Genomic DNA, 22532 nt, shown 5'->3' with positions numbered 1-22532 from the left:
CGATGATGCCTCTGCTGTGGGCATAAAAGACGACAGGAGTGGAAGTGTGTGCGGGGCTGGGTGGGGAGAGCAGGTCTGTGCTGCGGCTCCTGTGCAGGGGGCCCTGGGCCCTCTCCCTGCACCCTGCACTCCCTGAGTGACATGATGACATGCACCCTACTGCTATTCCCCCTCCCCGCTTCCCACCAAACTGTGTCTGGGCCTCCTGTCTTCCCTTCTCCTGCCAAAGGCTGCAGAGACCCCTCGATGCTGAGTAAGAAACTGCTTCCTGTATGGGGTGCACAGGCCTGTGGAGACTTAGCCCAGGATTGATGGACACAGTGAAGAATCCTGGCGATCTGTATGGTGGTGGTGGCATAGAGGCCCAGGGCCTGACCTAGAGAGAGGGGCCTCTGAGGAGACACTATCCTGTGTCCTCTTCTCCCTGCAGTGTCTGGGCCACGGTCTAGGGCCCACTGGCTGGGTGGGGGAAGGTGGGAGACTTTTTTTACCCTTGTCTTCCTTGGGCCATCAGCCAGCAGTAAAGGCCTGCCCTCCGCCCCGACCCTGCCTTCTCCCTTCAGCCACAGCCACACAAATGGCAGCAGGCTGTCCTGAGGGCTCATAGTTCTATATGGAGCCTTTCCCTGGTACATTCTCGTCTTTATAAAACCAGGACATTCATTATAAAACAAAAGATCCCAAGTCTGCATTTCTCAGAGTGGCTCACAGACTTCAGGACCTGGGCCCAGATTTCTGCGTCCATCCTGTCCCTGCCTGCTGAGATGCCGGGGATGAGGCAGGGAATGTAGATTTTAAATAAATTCTACATACTGATGTCTGAGAATCAAGGTGCTGAGTAAGAAAACATTGAGGAGACTTCATCTTCCCTCAGCCCCACTGGCTCACAGGCCTGGGTACTGGCCCATCTGGGCGGAGCAGACAAGCCTTGTCCAGGGCAGTGGCTGGGCTTGGGATGATGACCCAGGCTCAGCCTCGGTGCCCACAGCCCCTGGACACACAGACTGTCTGTTCCAGGCAGGCAAGCGGGGGCGGAGAGGAAGGAGGCTTCCGCGGTTTATGTGACAGGCATGCATGCTCCTGCGGCCCAGGGGCGGGCTAGCTAGGCTGAGTGCCTCAGAGTGGCTGCAGGTACAGGCCGCTGGGCAAGCTTCCGCTGCCATCCCTGGGAGCCAAAAGCTGGCTTTGGGGATATGGAGGAGGAGAGAAAGGAGCATATAAGTTCCACCCTCCTCCCAGCCCAGTGATGCAAACAGCTGCCTGCAGGCCACGCCCCGAGGAGGACAGATGACCTGTGAGGTCAGGCAGTACTGCACACACCACACTGTCCCCAGGCCCCAGCACTCAGGCTGTGTGTGCGAACACCAAGACCAGCCTGGGTCATCCCTGTGGCTTTCTGCCACCCTCACCTCCTTTCCAAACACCTGCCTCCTCTCAATTCCTCAAGGAAAAGAAAGGCAAGAGTGAGTTGATTTCTCAAACTCTGAACAAAAATTTTGTTTTTTGCCAGATGTGAAACAAGCAAATTTTAAAATGTTATTTGTTAGGGAAAAAAAGTACTTTTGTGCTTCGGAGCAATGAAATAGTTTAATGAGCCTAGATGGGTGATGTGGGCGGAATATATCCGAGACAGGCATTTAACATTTCTGTCCAGATCATTCCAAGACTCTGAGCTATTCTTCCTGCTGCACAGATGTAACTGGCACTTCCTGTTACAGGCACCAAACGCCCCGGCACACTGGAGGACAGCAGCTCGTCCCGGTCAGGATCACACGTCTTACATCAGTGAGAACTCTGCTGAGATGAGGTTATGTCGCCCACAGTTAGTTTTCAGACATAAGACTCAGGGAATAAAAAAGCTCAAAATCAGAATGAATTCTTACCACTGCATGTTGCAGTTAGCCTTGCGTGTGAGGTTTGAAGTGTCCTCTTCCTGTGTCATCTCCCTGCCAACAGCAGGGGCCACAAGGGGCCTTGCCTGGCAGGCTTTCCGCAGCACTGGCTTCAGCACTGTGGGGGACACGTGGTCCCCGAGTTACTGGAGAGTGGTCTAGGAACTTGGAAATGTTAAGGACACATCTATGCCCTGGACTCTAATATCAACATGTGTTTCAGTTGCCTATTGCTGCTATATCACATTTCCTCAAACTTAATGGCATAATAAAACACGAATTTCTTATCTCATGATTCGTTAAGTCATCCCACAGTCTCACAGGAATAGAGTCAAGGTCTCAGCTGGGCCCGCTCCTCTGGAGGCTCCAGGGGAGACTGTGCCCCGGCCCTTTCCAGCTCCTCAGAGCTGCCTGCATTCCTGGGCCGGAAGCCCCTTCCTCCATCTTCAAGGACAGCAAAGGCGAGGGAGTCCTTCTCCCGTCAGACCCCTTTGACCTCGTCTTTTGCCTCCCTCTTCCACTAATAAGGACTCCGGTGGTCACACTAGGCTCACTTTGATAACACGGAATAATCTCCATAGGTAGCTATCTTTATTCCCTCTGCAACATTAAAGTCTTCTTTGCCATGTGGGGATCATATAGTCATGACTTGGGGAATGAGGGCACAGACATCTTTGGGAGTCATTATCCTACCTACCATGCCACACAATACATCAAAGCCAAAAACTTGGACATCCCAACGAAGCCGAACAACGTACAGGCCAGCAACAGTGAGGATGGACACACTACATGTGTGAACATATGGAAAAAGAGATGGTGGCAATAAAAAATGGATTAATATATACGTTATATGATATAATAGTATTATATATCATTCCATATATTATTATTGTTGCTATTGTTTATGCATTCATAATTTTCCAGGTATTAATCTAGGTTTTCACAAATATTGTAACTACCAGATAGGTATTATTATCCCCATTTTATATATGGGGAACTGCAACTCAAAATAAAAACAAACAGAAACCCTTATTTGGAGTGAAATGGTGAGTGTTCCTATTGCTCGAAGCCACTCTGCAATATTGCCAAGGAGAGCCAGAGGCAAGCATGTGGAGGGGAAGGGTGCTGGGGTGGCTGCCCGCAGGGAGATAGGGCATTAGTTATGGAACTATATGTGTGATCGTGAGCAAGTTACTCAGCCTTTTACTAAACCTCAGTTTTCTCATCTATAAAATGGGGTTACTGAGGGGATGAACTGAGGTGCTGGCAGATGTTAAGCTGCATGTACACATGGCTGCCCTGGATGTGTATGGCTGGGATTCATATCAATTGGTAAAGGTTCTGAATATCACCCCTGCACAGAGTGTTCTGCGAATCCTAGTTATTCTAAAAGCAGGTGTAAAGACAGACTTATACTTTTGCTGTTTAGCAGAAGTCAGCAGTTGCTGGCCCATGCTGTCCCACCACCACCTTGGAGAGAGATTTGTTCTCAGTGGCTCAGGATCTCAATGCCACCCCAATGGCTCGGCTCTAAATCCTTCATCAAGACCGTGGGTTGACAAATTGTGGCCTGCACCTAACTTGTGTGGTCTGACAGCTAAGAATGTTACATTTTGAAATAGTTGGGGGAAAAATCAAAAGAAGAATTATATTTCATGACACAGGAAAATCGCATGAACTTTAAATTTAGTGTCCATAGTAGGGTGTACTGGAACACCCACCCCATTGTTTCCATATGTATATGGTGCCTTTACGCCCTCGTGGCGAGGCGAGCATTGCACCAGAGACTGTGAGCTGCAACATCTGCAACACTTATTATCTGGACCTTGTTAGAAAAGGTGTGCTGAGCGGACCCATGTGAAACCTCTCTCCATGGCACCATCACCCTGAGCTGATGCCACGCCCTCTCTCCGCACCACAGCCCCATCACCCTGAGCTGATGCCATCCCTTCTCTCCGCACCACAGCCCAACCCTTATTTGAATCTGATCCTCTGACCTCTTGTAAATTTCAAGCACCAGCACCCTACAAACATAGCCTCGTGGATCACGTCACCTCAGTTAGACTCAGTTTCCTCAGACTCTAGGCTGAACCCTATGAAATTGCTGGTTTTGTTAAAAAAAAAAAAAAAAAAAAGAATGTCAGCAATTTCATGTGGCTCAACCCAACAGTGTGTGTGTGTGTGTGTGTGTGTGTGTGTGTGTATCCTTGAAGCCAATTTTGGGGTAAGGTTTAATTCTAAGATGTCAGAGTAGGCTAAACTTCAAAAAAACTGCTTCCTGTGTGGGGTGCACAGGCCTGTGGGGACTTAGCCCAGCGGCCCACTCCAGGGGCTCCTCAGGATTGATGGACACAGCCTCCTCTCTACACCCTTTGGCTCAGTATCTCATCAGTTCTGAACAATTTCCTGATGAATCACTTGTAAATCCCAAACTCAGGACCCAGAGGGATTCAGAACATGAAATATGCTCCCATTTATTCCCAAACTGGTTTTATCCGATGCTCACCTCCAAGGTCAGGACCCAAGTAGTCCTGGCTAGTGAGGGGTGTCTAGTCAATTTAATCCTCAGGAAATCCCCGCTGTCCCTGCTCCCCAAAAGTGGCTCCAGACTTCACAGATCAACCCACAGCAAGGTTTTAGAGGATGCAAGCTGACCCTCAGCCTTACCTCTCTCTGGGAAATGGCTTGGGCTCAGGGCGGGCGGCAGCAATGGAGAAAGGGGCTTTCCTGGAAGGGGATGAGTAGAAGTTCAGGTCCAAGGAGCCCGTCTTTCTGTGCAGTGGCTCCATTCCCATCGCCCCCTGAATCTTGCTTTCTATGGGGCAGGACCCTGCCCGGCCATGGAGGGACAGTGAGGACACTTCGAGCCCCACTGCACCCTGAAGCGAGGCGTCCACTGCCACATGGGGGTCATGGGTGGGAGAGATGGACGGTGGGGAGCGATTCTTCTTCTTGGTGGATGCCCCGGCTAGAAGTTTCAGCAGCCCACTCTTCTTCTCTTTCTGGAAAGACACACAATATTGAAACCCATCGGTGAATGCTTCTAAGTGCCCTTGTTGTTGGTGGTGGTGGTGGTGGTGGAGGTTGGGGGGGGGGAGCGGAGAAGGGGAGGGAGTGTAATCCTTTTGGAAACTTTAAACAGAATCTGGGAAAGCTGGTTAGAAGAAAACAAAGCTAATATGGAAAGCTTTTCCAACTCTTGTTTTCCTTCCTTTCCCCAAACGCTGCATAAGTGGCCCACATAGAACCAGGAGCCCCTGGGTAGGCTGGAAGGTGCCCTGCCCAGGAGAGGCTACGCAGGGGCTGTTCCTGACAGCACACTCACTCACCACCTAGGACCTGTTCTAACCTGGCAACTTCGTCTGTGGTCAGGGTCACCAGCAGTATCATAATGTGGCTTCTCGCCTGGGTTTCCTAACCCTCACAGCTGGGATTAATCATTCTGCCTCAGGCTTCCTGAGATGAGCTATGGGGGCGGGGGGCGGGGGGGTTGGGGGAGGTGGGGGTGGTGAGGAGGTGGTGGTGAGTGGGGGAGACCCTGGACACAGCCTTCTCTGCAAACCTTCCTCTGCACACAATCTGGGCCACACGGGACACCTGCAGAACTTGTGCACATGTGTACCCGTGTGCACCTCATACATCCCCAGACAGTCACTTGCTGTCCCAGAGCTAAGGATGCCAGCTGGTGAGGGCGACTCCCCCCATGCCCTGGATTCCCTCACTGGTGAATATACTGTGAAACCTTGTCACCTGGCTGCGGCTCTCCTACCTTTAGGGATGTGACAACATTCAGGACATGGTTCTGCATGTACAAAACTAATGACATAATCACAAGGATCTGCCCTTACAAAAATGAAGCTTATCTCAGCATCATCTCATTAGGGACACACAGACCCCTCTCTGGGCCTAGAACCCACTCCAAGTTCCGATAGATCACCCCTGGCACACCCTGAAGGCCACGTGCCTGGGGGACACCCAGCACGGTCTTCATCAGGACTCTCGGCTCTGCAGAAGCATCTCCGCTTCCTCTCGGGCTGTGTGGCTCCAAGACACTCTCCACAGAGTCCCGAGAGCCAGGCCGCTGTGGTGACAGCAGCCCAGACTATGCCCCAGACAGTGTCCTTGGGTGGCCCAGCCCAGTTATCATGTCTGCATTTCTATTTCCTCGAACTCTGCGCAGCACTGGGCGTGAGAGGCGTCTCACCTTGGCCTCCCCAGCAGTGCAGGTGCAGAGTACATGGAGTGTGGAAAATGCTGCCATTGACACTGTGGGAGAGAAGAATCATGTTCACCTGAGGCTGTGCCACGTGTGTGGGTGTGTGCGACTGTGTGCATGTGAGGGAAAGAACGTGTGGACACACAGAGTGGTGCTTTTAGAACAATGTGCATGCCTTGGAATTTGGACATTGGCATGGCTTTATTGGAATTTAGTTTTCTAATGTCCAATGGAAGTTAGGTGGCAAGAAGATCTATGAATATGGTGTAAAAGGGTGGCAGTGCACACGAGTCTAAACCTAGACCACTGGATTGGTGATGGCTACCGAAAGTCTGCTTTAGTCCCAGTTCACTGGACTCTGAGGTGGACAGATGCAAGATTTCCTATTTCTGCCTTCCTCATCAGCATAGTTAGAAGCTACTGGGGGAGTCAGTGTGCTGAAACTTCCTTAAAACACACATATGTAGTGACATGCATATCCTTAAGCTAAGTCATTAACACTGTAGTATGAACAGTCATACGTTTTTCTCTACTCCTAGCACTAATATTGAAAGAAAGGATGGAAGCAGATGTCCTAAATACTATCCACGATGATAAAAGGCTGGCATGGGCAAGCAGGTGGGTACAGGTTGACATGGCACAGGGCAGCTGGTGAGGGCGACTTTGCCCAGCTCAGCCCTGTTTCAGCATCCTTGACAAAGACAAGCTTGGGCATACTTAAGAGAATTTCAGTAGTTCAGCCACTGGGTGGCATCATGCATCTGGCTCAGAGGTTGCCTTAAAGACATTCTGGTCCCCCACTTAGCTGGGGCTTCTGAGGTCAACACTACTGAAAGGTGCTGGCAGCTAGCAGCGAGTGTCTGGCTCTGCATGACCTGAGGCCACTTAGGGGAGGGCATTGGAGATGAGAAGACACAGCATGAATGTGAGGGGTAGTATCTGATGGTCCATGACCCTCTGGGCTCAGCTGTCAGAGCCCCCAAACCTCAAGTCCCTGGCCTTGGTTTCCTGCTAGCATGCTTCCCCCACTTAGCCTTTTCCAGCTCCTCTTTTATTCTGCTTCATGAATAAAACACTTGCTTGCAAGGCACTGCGATGGGACAGAAGTCCTGGAAGCACAGCCATGCCTCAGTGGGATGTGTATGGAGCTGAGAGAAGACAGAGCCACTGGAACACAGCATGTCTGTAGTGAAGTCCAGCCTCAGCTGTGTGTTTGGAAAGGGCTGGGTAATTGCAATGGATCATTTTCCTGTCCTAGTTCTCCATGAATAAATAGAACTGATCATTTTCTTAATTAGATTATGGCAAACACTGATATCATGGCTGGAGAACTGTCCACACAGAACTCTGGTAATGCTTTCCTTAAGCATCTGGTCGTTACAAACTGCTGTGGCATCGGTGTCCTGGCAGTCACCGAGCACCGAGTTTGCAGACCGCTCCAGGCCCTCCCTGGGGTCTCTGTTCTCTGTAATGCAGGTTAGGATCAGCTAACGAGCACTTCGAGGGTTCTGGGAAGAGACTCACTGGTCAATTTACAGGCAACATCATGGGGAGAATGAGGCTTTAGTGGATGCAATTTAGGATCGCTCTGGGCTGAAAGTTATGTTAAAGACAGATAGCTTTGCTGGGGTTTCTCCCAGGACCAGGACTAAATTAGGGATTTTTATGGGCCCAGTGAGTTGCAGAGAATGATGTTTCTGTTAGGTTTTGGGGGTCATTGCTTTTCTACGCAATCTTATTAGCATTCTGCTGTCCCCAGCTGTGGCTCAAGTTTCCCTCCAGGGTGACCCACTTTTCAGTCTTGGTGGGGACTCCAAACAGTCTGCACTGTGGGAACAAAATGCCCCCCACAGTCCTGCCATGGGAGGCAGACACATCTGCAAAGTTTCAGCCTCGCTCTGCCCCCAAATGAGTGATGGAATGCTGCCACCCAGTGGGGACAAGCCCCGCTCTGGGAAGTCCTCCCCAGCTCCCCATGCAGTTATGCACCCATGATCCCTACCCTCCTTTCCTGTTGTAGTTCACACCAGAGGGGTTGAGGGGCCAGGAGTATGAGGCCCAGCTCCAAGTTCCAGCTCCATAGACACTGCCTCACAGAGTTGTTGAAATGAGAGATATGAGTACTTTTAAACCATTATGAATGCATCTCACAAATACTAATTATATTACTGTTTTTATGATGTCTTTGGATATTTTTAAGTTTCTGCAAGATACCTAGGAAATAGTTAGCTCCCAATACATTTTTGTTAAATAAATAAAATGGATTTTATCTCCACCACTTGGTGTCTCTCCGTTAACCCTTATTATGTCTTGGGAAAGCACATGGGACAATGCAGGCTCTCCCACTTGGTGAACAAATAACTAACCAGGGAGTTAGATAAAATGTAACGCTGGGGCCCCACCACCAAGATTCTGATTCAGCATGTCTGAAACAGGGACAAAAAAGTAACTGTGATTTCGAACCCAGCAGGTGATCAGGAGAAGCCAAAGGCCGTCTGTGCAGCCTGGTGCCTGATTGTAGAGGACTGCAGACAGTGACATCAAAACACAGAGAACGGACCAGCTTCCAGGGACGGTGATAAATGCAGGAAACAAGGTTAGTGAGCACCGGCTTAGGAAAAGCGCTCTCCAAGTAAAAGATACTGTTATCCTGTGGACCTTTAGGATGTTCAGCCACATCCTGGCTGCCTTGGAGACAGAGGGCATATCTGCGAGTGTCATTTATTAGTTGACTGAACTTGAACAAGTTATTTAACTGCTTTTAGAATCAGCTTCCTCATTTGTAAAATGGAATACACCCACACACTCACTCCCACACTCACAAAGTACCCTGGAAACTGTTTCTTGAGAACAGAGCCAGGCACTCTTCTAAGTCTTGTACATACAGTAGCTCACTAGGTTCTTAAAGTAGAGATAGGGTGATTAGTTAGGAAGCTGAACAATCTGGATTTGAACCCAGAACTCAATTTCAAATTTTAACTGCAACTCTGCTGCTTTGTCCTGGGAACTGAGACAAGGCACACAATCCAGCATGGCATCCGATAACTGTAGACGCCCCATACACACTGTTCAGACTTTCATTTGTTTAAGTCATTTCAGAGAAGGGCACGGGGATTTACACAGACTGATGATGATAGGACTCTGGCAGGGGCTTCATGGTGACAAGATGGGCTGGCTGGTCCCATTCCTCCTGGGGACACAGGCAGCACTCTGCTCCTCTGGGCTGCTCTTCAAGATGAGACCTTAAGAGCAGTGCTCAGTGCTCGTGGGAAGACTGAGGATGACGACATGCAGAGCACCTAGTGAAGTGCCTGGCACACAGTTGGTTTTCAGCAAAGAGGGCCTGGGAGGATCCGGATCTCCAGTGGGATATGCTACAGCTCTTCATTCATTCATCTGGCCCCAGCCAGCATTCACTTCCTGTCAGCACAGGCTGAGGGCAGAGGAAGTACACGTCTCATGGTTCACCCACAAAGGAAGATGCAAATAGGATCATAGAGCCAGATACACATCTGGGAGCCTCTGGATGCCTCGTGTGCAACAATAGGCTGAGAATATTCCAAGTCCCGGAGACACTCCGTCCTGACAGGTCACTGGGGACATCTCAGAAGCTCCAAGATTGAAGAAGCACAGACTCTCTGGCCTCAGGGTGGGAATGTTGTAAGAAGAAAGGCACAATAAACATGTTTTCCACATTTCACTCAAACTCAGCCTGCCAAGTAGAAAGCATGGGGCACCTTCTCCAGCTCCCAGCAGACTAAACCTGGTGACAACATGGTGATGACCAGAAATTGTGCTTAAAAGAGACACTGACCTCCTCTGGGCCCCTCTTTGCCCTAAACCAGACGTCTCCAGGGCACTGGCATCTTTATCTCCCCCTCTTGAACTTCTTGACACTGTTGATGGCTTCTTCTGCTGCCTTTCTGAACAGCAGTTAGATTCTTCTTCCCAGAACTGCTCCCTTCTCCCCTACTGCAAACATGCCTGGGTTCCCCTTTCCCCAGTTATTCTCAGGCTCGGCTCTCCAGCTCTCCCTCCTGTGTAGAAGCATCTTTAGCCCCAACATCTGCAGTGAGCTCTAGGGCTTTAATCTGCAACTTCAAAAGACATCAGAAGCTCTGATATGGAGGACTGGGGAGCCCCCTCTGCCCAGCCCCAGTTGGGCTGAGCCAGAGCTGATCATGTCCCCGGTCCTGTGTCCAGGTGAGGGGCCAGGTGAGCCCAGGGGCCCAAGGGGAAGAGGAGGAAAGTGATGTCAAAGCAGGAGCTGGGAGCTGGGAGCTGGAGTTCTAAGCATGACCTGCAGGCCATCACCCTGATACTATCCTGATCCCCACCACAGGGCAGAAATCTGGGGCCAGGCCCGGGCTGCTCAGGCAGTGCAGTCCACAGCCTTGGTGGGGGCTCAGTTTTCCCAAGCTTGCCAATGATGGCAGCCCATGCCCATGCCCAGCCTCTCCCTAACATCTTCATCTATCCCCTTTCGTTTGCAGGTCTTGTCCTTTTCCAAAGGCTTTACTCTCTTGTGTCCTTCTCAGACAGGTAGGAAGTAACACCCACACCTTCTTTTACAAAGGAGGAAACACAGCAAGCACATAAACACGGAGAACATCAACCAGATGCCCGCTGGTTTGTATGCACTTCTATTTCAATGTACTTGTCCTTGGCTAGGGTTGCCACAACAAAGTACCGCAGACGGGGAAGCTTAGGCACCAGAAACTGATTTCCTCACCATCTGAATGCTGGAAGTCTGAGGTCAGATTGCAAGCACAGTGAGGTTCCTCAAAAGGGGTGAGGGCTCTTCTGCTGCAGATGGCCGCCTTCTCACTGTGTCCTCATGTGGCCTCATGTAGCCTTTCCCCATTGCATGTGTGGAAAAACAGAAATCTCTCCTCCTCTTCTTAGAGGCCACTGACCCCATCAGGAGGCCCTACCCTCATGACTTCATCAAATCCTAACACCCCTGAAAGGCTCCACCTCACATTGGGGGGTAGACCTTTAACTTAGAAATCTGGGGGGGGGGGGGACACAACATTCAGTCCAAAACTCTCCATAATAGCTGTTTTAAGGGCACAGTTCCTCACTTACAATTGAGGAATTTCAAGTTCAGAGAGATGACCAGGGGTAACCACACATGTCGCTCTCCGGCACTGAGCACAGGGCCAGCAGGCTGCTGTGCCACGTGGCCACCCCTTTCTCTGACGTGAGGACAGCATCTGCACACCACTCTTTTGGACCAGCAGCCACCAGATGTTCAATGAGGACTATGGTGGTGACTGAGACCAGTAATCAGCCTCCTCCAGAGTGAAACTTTCTAAGTGACAGATGTTGGGTGCCAGTCTGGGCAGGCAACTGGGCCACCTCCTTTGTGACCTTTGATCCCTCAGAGGAATGGAATGTTGGTGCCCCCAATTCCTCTCCTCATACTTCTCTTTCCTCTCAGCCCCACAGGTCATCAGAGCCTTCACAAGGGCTGTAGGCACCCGTGTCCTGGCCCAGCCAGGACCAGTACTCCACGAGGCACAGAGTCCGGTGAGCCTGCCACAGCTGCACATCCAGCTACTGCAGTGTGGCCCCATGGTGCTGTCACTCCACTCAGTAGGTGAGGCCAGGATCACAGAGCCTTACGTGGGCGTCACAAAGGCAGAGCAGCCCACCATCGCCGGTGCTGAGTGAAGGAGGGATGAGCACGGCTTGGAAGACATGATGGAGGCTTGTTGGGGTGTGTGCTGGGCAATGACCTGGCACAGGGGGCCAGGATGCTTGTTCTAAAGCCCAGAGAGCAGCCTAAGGTCTTGGATAGCAAAGGGGAGAGAGGTGACACCACTTCATGGCGGGGCAGGAGCAGGTGGCCTGGGTTCTCATCTGGCATCCACTACTTACCAAGCATGCCCCCATGAGAAAGTGACTCAAATTTCCCATCCTCAGTTTCCTTATCTGTGAACAGGGTAACAGTAGTACCTAACCTAGAGAGCTATTGTGGGGATCACATGAACTGGTACATTATGCCTGACACCTGGGAAATGCCACATTTGTTTGCTGTCACCATCACCATTCTTATCAATATGGTTACAATGCAGATGCTTGGTACCACAGAGATACTGAGCTTGGGACTGCTTTCTGCAAGGGGAAGTCTTGGTCTCAGCACTTCTCTGTTGTCACTCCACAGCTGCTTTTTACTATGCTGGAAAAGAAAGCGGCACCGCTCAGCCAGAGGAAAAGCTCCAAGCTCTGGTCTTTCCTTCAAAAGCAATGGTTCTCCGCTTTTGGGCCACCTCCTTTGTGGCCTTTGATCCCTCAGAGGAGTGGCACATTGGTGCTCTCAGTTCCTGTCCTTATACTTCTCTTTCCTTTCAGCCCCACGGGCCTTGGACCTGGGTCCTCCAGGCTTCCTGTACCACCACATCGCCCGCCATTCCCACTGCAGGTGGTTAATGAGTGCAGGGATGGAGGAGGGCTATTTTCTGCTCATCACTGAGCCCGCCCTTCTCACAGGCTGTGATGGCATGTTAGAGGACAAAGATCTTCCATGAGCTTCACACACACACACACACACACACACACACACACACACACACACCCACCACACATACATACATGCACACACATACATACATACAAACACATAGACATACATACACACTGTATTTTTGATAAACAAATGTGAGATGGAAAGATGAAAGCACATTCCAAAATATTTCTATGAAAACAGTTACAGAAATGTTGGAAACATGTACGACTGACAGGCAAATCAGGCATTCAAATAATTGATGAGAAGAATTCTGTGAGATGCCAAACACTGAACTTCAATATATTCTTACTGGAAGCATTAAGACTTCTAGATAACCAATCAAACCAAATAGCTGGCTTGTAAAAACCGACAGATCACATTTCCCACAGATGGGGAGTTCAGAAACTAGAAGGCCCCATCCTGATTTTAAGGCATAACTGGGTTGTGAGGCAGACAACAGCCCGGGCAATCCAAACTATGCAAGCTCGAATGTATCAGAGAGACAGCTAGACTGCTTCATGGGATCTGAGGAAGAGAAAAGGAATGAAACAAACAGCAAGAGCCACAGAGGTGGAAGTGTGGAACTTGACAAGGCCACGAGGCATAAATAACATTTAAATGACTTGACCAAACCCTGGCCGGCTAGCTCAATTGGTTGGAATGTTGCCCCTGTACGCCAAGATTGTGGGTTCAATCCCCGGTCAGGGCACATACAAGAAACAACCAGCGAATGCATAAGTGGATCATCAAAGTAATGTTACTCTCTCAAAAAATCAATCAATAAATTTTTTTTAATTGCTTGCACAAGACGCTGACTCTGATCATGATGCTCATTTCCCTCTGAAAGACTCTGCTCAGCTGGCTCAGAGCCCCACATGGGCCCTTTTGTCACTGTCAGTGACAGCTTCTCCCTGAGGGTCTCTCTCAGTCTTGCCATCATCATGTTCTGAGTGTGATGCCAGCCCACACCTGACAAGTGGCCAGTGAGCAGCTGCTCCTCCTCCAAAGAGAGGCCCCAGCAGGGACAGGTCTCATCTTCAAGTCCTCAGAGGAGTCCGGACACAGAATGGGGAGCAGACCAGGCCTTGGTGGCACTCCCATGGCTTCCAGGAGAGAAGCTGTCTTTCCTAGGCTACTATCCTAGGGCTGATGCATGGTTAACTGGGGCTAATGTTGTTCAATGAGGGAGGATTAAAGTGCTGAGGTTTCAATTCTCCAGAAATTTTTTTGGACTCAGCACCCAAGAAGCTGTAGAAATGTGTGACCCTGTTCTCTTGCAATCTCAGCTCAATGCTGTCATCTTTTCATTGAAGTCGGAAGACTCTGCTAACCCAGTAGTATTTATAGCATAACATTAATGCCTTTAAAAGTGCTTCACAGGAGATTAGGTCAAACAGCAGAAGGGCAGAAACAAGAAGCCTGGGCAGCCCTGCTCCCTCCTAGGGGTCTGGGCTGTGCAATCACTTTGTCACGTTTGGATAACTTTGCCTTGTATTTGGATTTCCAACAGGCCTCTGGCATTTCTGCAGAACAAACACAGTGCTACCACAAATCAGATTACATAAAATGCATTCAGATAACGTTTTTGTAAAATCTGGCACCCTTCTGAAGAACGTCTGGAATGGAACAAGAAAGATTAAACACTTTATTATTCACTCAGGTATGCTGAGCTCAGGTACTTCTGAATTTTAAACACAAAACAGATGGATAGAATCCACTTCATCCACCGGAAGGGCAGCAGCAGGTCTGTGAGTGGCACACAGGGGAGCAGTCTGCTTCATCAGGGGATGCCAGACTTCTGGGGCTCAGTTATAATTGAAGCTATTAGTTCCATTAGCACATGGTGGGCTGACAGCATGCCAGGCACTGACAGGCAGCCCACAGCTCCGTGGGATGCTTTGGATTCTCTTCCTCATTTCTGTGCTTCTTAAGACAGAGTGCTTCCAGGAAATGTGAGGTGCACACCCAGCTTGGGGACCTCAGAGGCGCAGGTGCAGGTGGCAGCTGGCCAGGCCCTTTCCTGCCACTGCCCTGCTGGGAGCAGCCAGACCCTGCCAGGCGGCACCTCCCTGAATAAGGGTCCTGATTTGGGCCTCCATCCATGTCCAATCTTAATTTGGTAACTGCTCCTGAATTTCTCTAAGGAGCCACCATCTTGAGGTCCTGTGTGGTTGTTATCACATGAAAATGATCAGAAGAGGATGGAATTTGAAAGAAGCTGGGGTGTCAGAATCCAGGTGAACTGAGTTTTGCAGGTAGGCCCAGTCCAGGGCCCACACCTCTGACTTACCCATCTGTCCATGGAGGAAGATGGCACACCTCCCAGACTCCATTACTTGGGAACAAATCATAAACTGCTTCCTGTGCCTCGAGGCGTCTGTGCCCAGCCACAAGCACGGCCAGGTATGGACTGCTGCGGGCCTGTGCATTTCCACTGCCAGGCCCCACCTGGGGAGTCATCTGGGCTAAGCTGCTTTCCATGTGGGAGCAGGACTTTCACCCGAGGAGCCTTTCATTAAGAGGGACCCTACACTCAACTGCTCCTTCCTGACATAGGAGAACTGTTAGCAGAGTGTAAGCCTTGGGTGAAAGCAAAACACCTACTAAGTGTCGACCCAATGTTGGTTTTCATTAGCGACACACTTAAGAGGGCAAAGGTGGTGAGTAATATCACTCACCATGTCGATTCCTACAAGCCTGCCCCTGCCCAGCAATGAACCACACGGAATGAAGCCTGCCCTGTTTCACTAACTGGAGAGAGGGAACTGGGGCAAAGAACCAGAAATGTTGACAGCAATTATGGCTCTTCCCTTTCTAAGCCTGTCCCCTGTTCTTTCTCAGCATTTTGGGGGCCGAGGGGATCTTGTCTTCCAGGAAAGGTGTCCTCGTGAGAGGGTGGGACCACCCCCACCTCTGCCAGCTGAAAGGCCCAGCACATCTCCTCAGAAGGCTGCAGGTGGAAGGGAGCAGATCAAGACCCAAGTGACTTTCAAACATGAACACAAAGGGCAGTGCAACCACTTCACTTTACATCCTATTAATATCCGGGATTTGAGCTTTGAGAGCTGAGAGCTCGGCAGGAGCAGCTGTGACCAAGGCCTCCTCCACACCAGCTACACAGGAATTGCTTTCCTCTGGCCTGGACAAGACAGGTTGTGATCAGACCTGAGCATCGGTGAGGCCCTGAAGAGTCTGGTGTGGGCATCTCTGGCGGTTCCTGGACTCCCACATCCACAGGGTGCTGGCTGGTGGGTGTGCCTCCAGGGGCTCCTAGGCTGATGGACTGAGCAATCAGCCTGGCTTAGGTATGGTTCCTAAAAGCAGAGAGGCTGGCCTCCCTTTGAATACACAATCCAGGGTTGAGGGTCTCATCCAAGCCCTAGCTAGCAAATTCCATTCAGAAGACTGATTTTACATGGAAAGGTTTTAAAATATTTGCAGAATGTGTCAAGATGAGAGAAAATGAGCATAAACCTTTCATACAACAAGGCCGATAAAGAGAGTGGGTCCCTGTTGTGGACCTAGGCCCACACTCCAAGGAGCCGCTAGGCAGGCGGTGGCCCCTGAGCACCAGCGCTCTCTCACTGGCTGAAGAAAGGCAAAACATCACCAACAAGTTTCTAATATAGATTACATGTTAAAATGATAATATATTTGGAAATGGGGTTTAATAGATTATACTAATAAAATTAATGTTTTAATTTTATTTTAAAATTATTTTAACTTTTAAAAAAGGTGGCTACTAGGAGATTTCACATTAGATATGTGTCTTGAAATAAATTAATTGGACAGCATTGATTTAGAAACCTGGAGTGTAATCCTGGTTGATCCAGTGTCTGGATGGGTGGCAACTGAGGCAAGCTCATTGGAATCAGATTTATTTTGTGAAATAAGCCTACTTCCTTCACAGTTAAAAGAAGAGCTAGCAATGCCACCCATACCAACTCAGGCTGGCATCCTGCTCCTGTTTCCCCACAGAAAGCGGGCCTGAGCGGTGAGCCTGAGCAGTGGTGCCTGCTCAGGGATGACACAGGGAAGGCACAGCTGCCACAAAAGTGGGTTTGTGTATTCTGTTATAACTAGAGGCCCAGTGCACAAAATTCGTGTGTGTGGGGGGGGTCCCCTCAGCCCAGCCTGCACACTCTCCAATCAGGACATACCTCTCAAAACCCTGGACCACTGGCTCCTAATTGCTCACCTGCCTGCCTGCCTGGTTGCCCCTCACTGCCTCTGTGTGCTGTCCTGATCGCCCCTAACTGCCCCCTTGCTGACCAGGTCACCCCCAACTGGCCCCTCTGCCAGCCTGGTCACCCCCAACTGCCCCCCCACACCAGCCTAGTTGCCCCTCACTGCTTCTGTGTGCTGACCTGATTGCCCCTAACTGCCCTCTCACTGGCCAGATCACCCCCAACTGCCCCCCCTGCCAGCCTGGTTGCCCCCAACTGCCCCCTCTGCCAGCCTGGTTGACCCCAACTGTCCCCCACACCAGCTTAATTGCCCCAAACTGCCCCCACCCCGCCAGCTTGGTCATTGGCAGCCATCTTGTGAGGGGATGAGGGTTAATTTGCATACTACCGCTTTATTATATAGGATATCCTGGTGCATGGCAAGAAGAGTATTGTTCTAACAAAATGAGGATAACACAATGATTTTCCAATAGATGGCTGAACGCATCTTGAGGAGAAACACATTTTTCTGATTTGCATAAAAATGGTAGTTGGGCTCAGTTAGTTGGACCTGCGGCCTGCCTAGATTCCACTGTGACAACCAGCTGTTTGCTGGTCTGGCCTCCCTGTCTGCCATGTGCCTGGTGCCCACCTTAAAGCCTTAATTGCACAAAATGTCTTTGGTGTCTGGTGCCCAAGAGTTACAATAACCAGCTGGGCCAGGGCTGCCAAAGAGTTACAATAACCAGCTCACCCAGTTTGGGCTGCTTACCTTTTCAGTTTTCTTCTCATCTGGTTTGCATCCCACGTTGGTGGGGCTGGATGTAGACAGGCCACTGACGGTCCCCACTCCGGCCTCCCCGTTGAGGTTGGCAGCAGTGACATTGGGAGGTGTGACGGCCGATGCTGCTGACGTGAGAGGGATGGCTGGCCAGGGGCACTGGGCACCAGTGATGGTCTGCACTGGGGGCTGGTGGAGGTGCTGCAGGGACACCATGGAGTGGGGCCTGAGGCTGGCAGTGGGCAGGCGGGTCGGGGAGTTCTGGGTGCACAGGGGCGACACCATGGTGGTTGGTTGGTCCTGAGCCTGAGCAGAGGAGAGGGCAGCTGGAGCACAGGGTGGGAGAAACAGTGAGTAGAAAGTTTAGTTTGAAACCTACCATGCAATTGCAATAGACTCTTTCCTGAGACAATCTGCCCAGTCTCTGTACAACTGAGACTATGAACCAGGAGGTTATGGTTTGATTCCCGGATCAGGGCACATGCCCAGGTTGTGGGCTTGATCCCCAGTAGGGGGCATGCAGGAGGCAGCCAATCAATGCTTCTCACTCATCATTGATGTTTCTATCTCTCTCTCCCTCTCCCTTCCTCTCTGAAATCAATAAAAATATATATATTTTAAAAAGACCTAGGACTCTAAAGAAAAATGGAGTTCCTTCCAAACACAGAGCCATGTTAAAATGAATCCTACTACAGCTTGCGTTAGTAATTTTGAAGAACCGTTTCCTTACTAATTACAGAAACAAATAGGGGAGAGAATGGGTCACACCATAGGGACAGAGTTCTAGGCAGGTGGGTCTGGCCTAAAAAGAGACTTCGTGGGTGGTAGCCGACATCACTTCACACCAAGTGTCCCTCTAATGCCGCACTGCTCACTTCCGGTGTGTTGGCCTTGTTAACCAGAGAAGAGGGATGCCACACTGCCGCAGTGTTCCAGTGCCAGACTTTGTGGCATGCATGGCCTCAGCAACATGGAATTATACAAGCAACGAAGCCATGTTCTCAGCCCCACCTTGGACAAAGCGCACACTCAGACACCTGCCCAGCTCTCCGCACAAGCAACCCCTTCCTCTGACAGTGTGCTAGCAGCCCATCCTCTCTTTCCAGGAGGTGAGATAGAGGAAGGCTTATTTATGGCTTTAAAAAACTACTCAGAATTTGGGATGGCTTTGGATCCTTCCTCAACGTGGCTCCTCCTTTCAAAGAAAGACCAGGTTAGGCAATGGTGCAGATCGATGAAGCCACTGCGGTCACTTAATCCCCCTGAGGTAATCAGTCGTTTATCTGCCTCTCCCCTGCTGCCTGGACTTCAGCCCAGCTCAGCAGCCTGTAACGGGAGGCGACAGCTCAGCCAGGGAAGGGCAATGGCACTTGGGTCCTGAAAACCCTGTAGGGTGGCTTCCGGTTCTTCTGCTGAGCGTTGGCACAGCTCGCCTCCACCTCTGGCTAGCTTCCACCTGACTGCACATCTCCTTACTAGAACACTACAAAATAAGGACGGTATCAGCAGATAAATTCCTTTGTATGGCTTTCCAGTGTCACGAATTTCTATCTTCAACTGAGTCTAGTCTAGAGTTTATGTCACCATGGAGTTTTGTAATTAAATAAATATATTTTCTCTTTCCAAAATTTCAAGTTGCTTCTTTTTTGTATCAAACAATTTCTGATTCATATCTATCCATCTCTTTTTTTCTTCACCACCCTGTCTTCTCCTTCTTTTTTAGAGGGTGGATGCTATTTCTTCTATTTCCTTTTGGAGGATTTTAAATATACTGACATCAGTGACTTCTTTAGATTTCTCTTTTATTTCCCTCTCATTTCTTAAGTTTACTGGCTATCCTTTATGCATTAGCAGTCCCAGCCCTGAGATTTTAGTTCATCTGAGCAGGGGTACCTTATTGCTGTTGTTTCTGCCCTGGTTTACTTCTCTGGGTCTGCAGTCTTGTCACTCTTCTACATGGACCTCTGGGGCCTCCTCTCAGAACCAGTGTAACAGGATCACTTGAGTTCTGGTCTCCCACGGATGGTGAAGACCTAGTCCTCAGGCCAGAGCCACACTCAGCTCTGTGCTCAGGTGGGACTCTCTTCTCTCCATGCCTTCCACAGCGCTCAGTATTGCACATGCCCCCAGGAGAGGTTGGGTCTGGTCCCCTGATACTTGCCTCGAGCTCCTGCCCATATGCTCTTGCAGTTGAAAGTCAGCTCACACCACCTGTTTTCCACCCTGGAGCCTGTAGGCCAGCACTTGAACCCCACCTGCTGTTGTGTGTTTCACTTTGTTTACATCCATAGAGTTGACTTTTAAAAAGTTTTAAAAACAAACAAGCAAACTCTCTGTGTTTAGAACAGAGAAAGTAGGGGAATTCTACATAAACTCATTCTTCCATACTATCCAGGGGTCATCCCGCCACTTCTCATTCCACAGAAATATGGTGTCTTACTCGATCAATCCATCAAATATTATCTGGAAAACACCAGTTATGGCTCCATCTATTTTTAGAAAAAGAATCCATTGATCTAGTTGTTTGCCTTTACAACAATATCACACTGTCTTGATTATTATAGTTTTATAATGTCTTGAAATCAGTGTTAGCCTTTCAAATTTGTATCTCTTTTCAAGGCTGTCTTTTACTCTTCTATGTCCTTTGCATGCTTATGTGAATTTGAGATCTAGACTGTCAATTCCTATTAAAAAGTTGGGTGGGGTCTTGATTGGTATTTGATTGAATCTACAGGTCAATTTTGGGAGAATAAACACTTTAATATATTAAGTCTTCTCACTCGCGAATATTCTCAGTCATCTCTCTACTTATTTAGGTATTCTTCAATTTCTATTAGCAATACTTTGTAGTTTTCAGTGTATAGTTCTTCCTCATCTTTGATCACATTTGTCCCTAAGTATGTTATATTTTTGATGCTATAAAATTGCTATTGTTATTTTTTAAATGTCAATTTATTCACTACTAGTATGTAAAAATACAATTGGTTTTTGTGTATTAATTTGTGCCCTGCATCTTGCTTAACTCATCTGTTACCAAAAACAAGCAAAAAAAAAAAAAAAAAAGCTGTGTGTGTCTGTGTGTGTGTGTGTGTGTGTGTGTGTGTGTGTGTATTCCTTAGGGTTCTCTCTATATGATAATGTACCCTGCAAACTGAGATAGTTTAGCTCCCTCATTTCCGATCTGTATGCCGTTTACTTCTTTCCTATTACTAACCTCTTGGGTTAGAAGTTATAATACAATATTGAGTAGAAATGTCCAGAGTGGGCATCTTGTCTCGATCCTGCTCTCAGGGACAAGTTCTCATCCTTTCACAACAAGTTAAATGCTAGCTGTGGGCTTTCATAGATGCCCTTTATCAAGTTGAAGAAGTTCACTTCTGTTTCCTCATTTTATGAGAGTTTTTATTAGGAATGGATGACAAATTTGGTCAAATCTTCCCCCACCCCACATCTATTTGACTGACCATGTTATTTTTCTCTTTTAGTTTATTAATAAGTGAATTATATCAATTAAACCTTGTATTCCTGGGATAAATCCTACTTGGTCATGTTGTATTAGTATCCTTTTTGTTTATTGCTGTATTTTACTTGTTAAAATTGTTTAAAATTTGTTTATGATTATGCGTAGTATTGGTCTAGCAGTGGTCGGCAAACTGTGGCTCGCGAGCCACATGCGGCTCTTTGGCCCCTTGAGTGTGGCTCTTCCACAAAATACCAACTTCTGCGCATGGGCCACAAAGTTTCAATCGCACTGTACATGCGCGCCCGCACGTGGTATTTTGTGGAAGAGCCACACTCAAGGGGCCAAAGAACTGCATGTGGCTCGTGAGCCGCAGTTTGCCGACCACTGGTCTATAGTTTAATTTTAATGTCTTTGTCTGCTTTTAGTATGAGGGTAATGCTAGCCTTACAGATAGAGTTAGGAAATGTTTTCTTTTTCTTTTTTTCTTCAATTTTCTGGAAGAGTTCCCAAAGAATTGTTAAAACTTCTTCCTTGACCATTAGGTATATTTCACCAATAAAGCCACTTAGGCCTGAAGATTTCTTTATGGAAGGTTTTTAACTAACTCAATTTCTGTAATAAGGATTGGCCTATAAGATTATTAACTTCTTTTAAGTTTATTAATTTATGTATTTAAAGGAATTTATTTATTTGTATAATTTGTTGAGTTTATTGGCAGAAAGATATTTTTCTTTGTTTTTTATTCTAGTTTCTTAAAGTGAAACAGGTAACTGATTTAAGATTTTTTTTTTCGTTTTCTAATATAGATGTTTAGTGATATAAATTTCCAAATTTTGATATGGTGTGTTTTTATTTCCATCCACTTCAAAATGCTCTCTATTACGACTTTGATTTCCTTTCGATCCCTGGGTAATTTTGAAGTATGCCATTTAGTTTTCAAATATTTGGAGATATCTTTGTGTTATTAATTTCTAATTAAACTTTATTGTAGTCAGAAAATATAGTTTGAGTGACTTTAAATTTTTAAAATTTGAGGTTTAAATATTATGGCCCAGAATATGGTCTATCTGGTAAATGTGTGCACCTGAAGAAGGGTGTATTTTGCTGTTTGGTGGAGTATTCTGTAAATGTCAATTTAGTCAAGCTGGTTATGTGTTGTTCTAATGTTCTATGTTCTTACCAATAATATGCTTGTATCCATTATTGAAAGAAGTATTGCAACCTCTGACTGCAATTGCAGGTTTATCTGTTTATATCTCCCTACAGCTCTATCAGTAATTGCTTATTTATTTGAGGCTCTGTTATTTGAAGCATAAATATTTAGTCCCTTTGATGAACCAACTCTTTTACCATTGTAAAATTGACTTTTTTTTTATAGTAATAACATTCTCTGCTCTGAATTCTACTTGGTTTTATATTAATATGACCAAACCACATTTCTTTTGATTAGTATCAGCATGGTAGTCAATCCTCATTATTTACAGATTCTGTATTTGCAAACTC

The 22532-nt window shown here is 48.2% G+C and overlaps 1 protein-coding gene across 4 annotated transcripts in view; it reads right to left on the bottom strand.

Moving 5' to 3' along the window:
• Positions 1–22532, bottom strand: part of SH3RF3 (SH3 domain containing ring finger 3) — a 254740-nt gene that overhangs the window by 4418 nt on the left and 227790 nt on the right. For 2 of the 4 annotated variants that reach the window (XM_059688359.1, XM_059688363.1), the window contains 2 exons: positions 17558–17892; positions 4560–4894 (listed from right to left, as the gene is read on the bottom strand). In XM_059688359.1, coding sequence (XP_059544342.1) covers positions 4560–4894; positions 17558–17892 — 670 coding nt within the window. Of the gene's footprint in view, positions 1–1883; positions 2011–4559; positions 4895–17557; positions 17893–22532 lie in introns of all 4 variants that reach the window. The other 2 variants (XM_059688360.1, XM_059688362.1) reach the window with 2 other exon arrangements.

Source organism: Myotis daubentonii, chromosome 3, assembly GCF_963259705.1.
Source record: "Myotis daubentonii chromosome 3, mMyoDau2.1, whole genome shotgun sequence".
NCBI lineage: Eukaryota > Metazoa > Chordata > Mammalia > Chiroptera > Vespertilionidae > Myotis > Myotis daubentonii.
The sequence above is the reverse complement of the archived record's forward strand: the minus strand, read 5'-3'. Positions and strand labels throughout refer to the sequence as shown.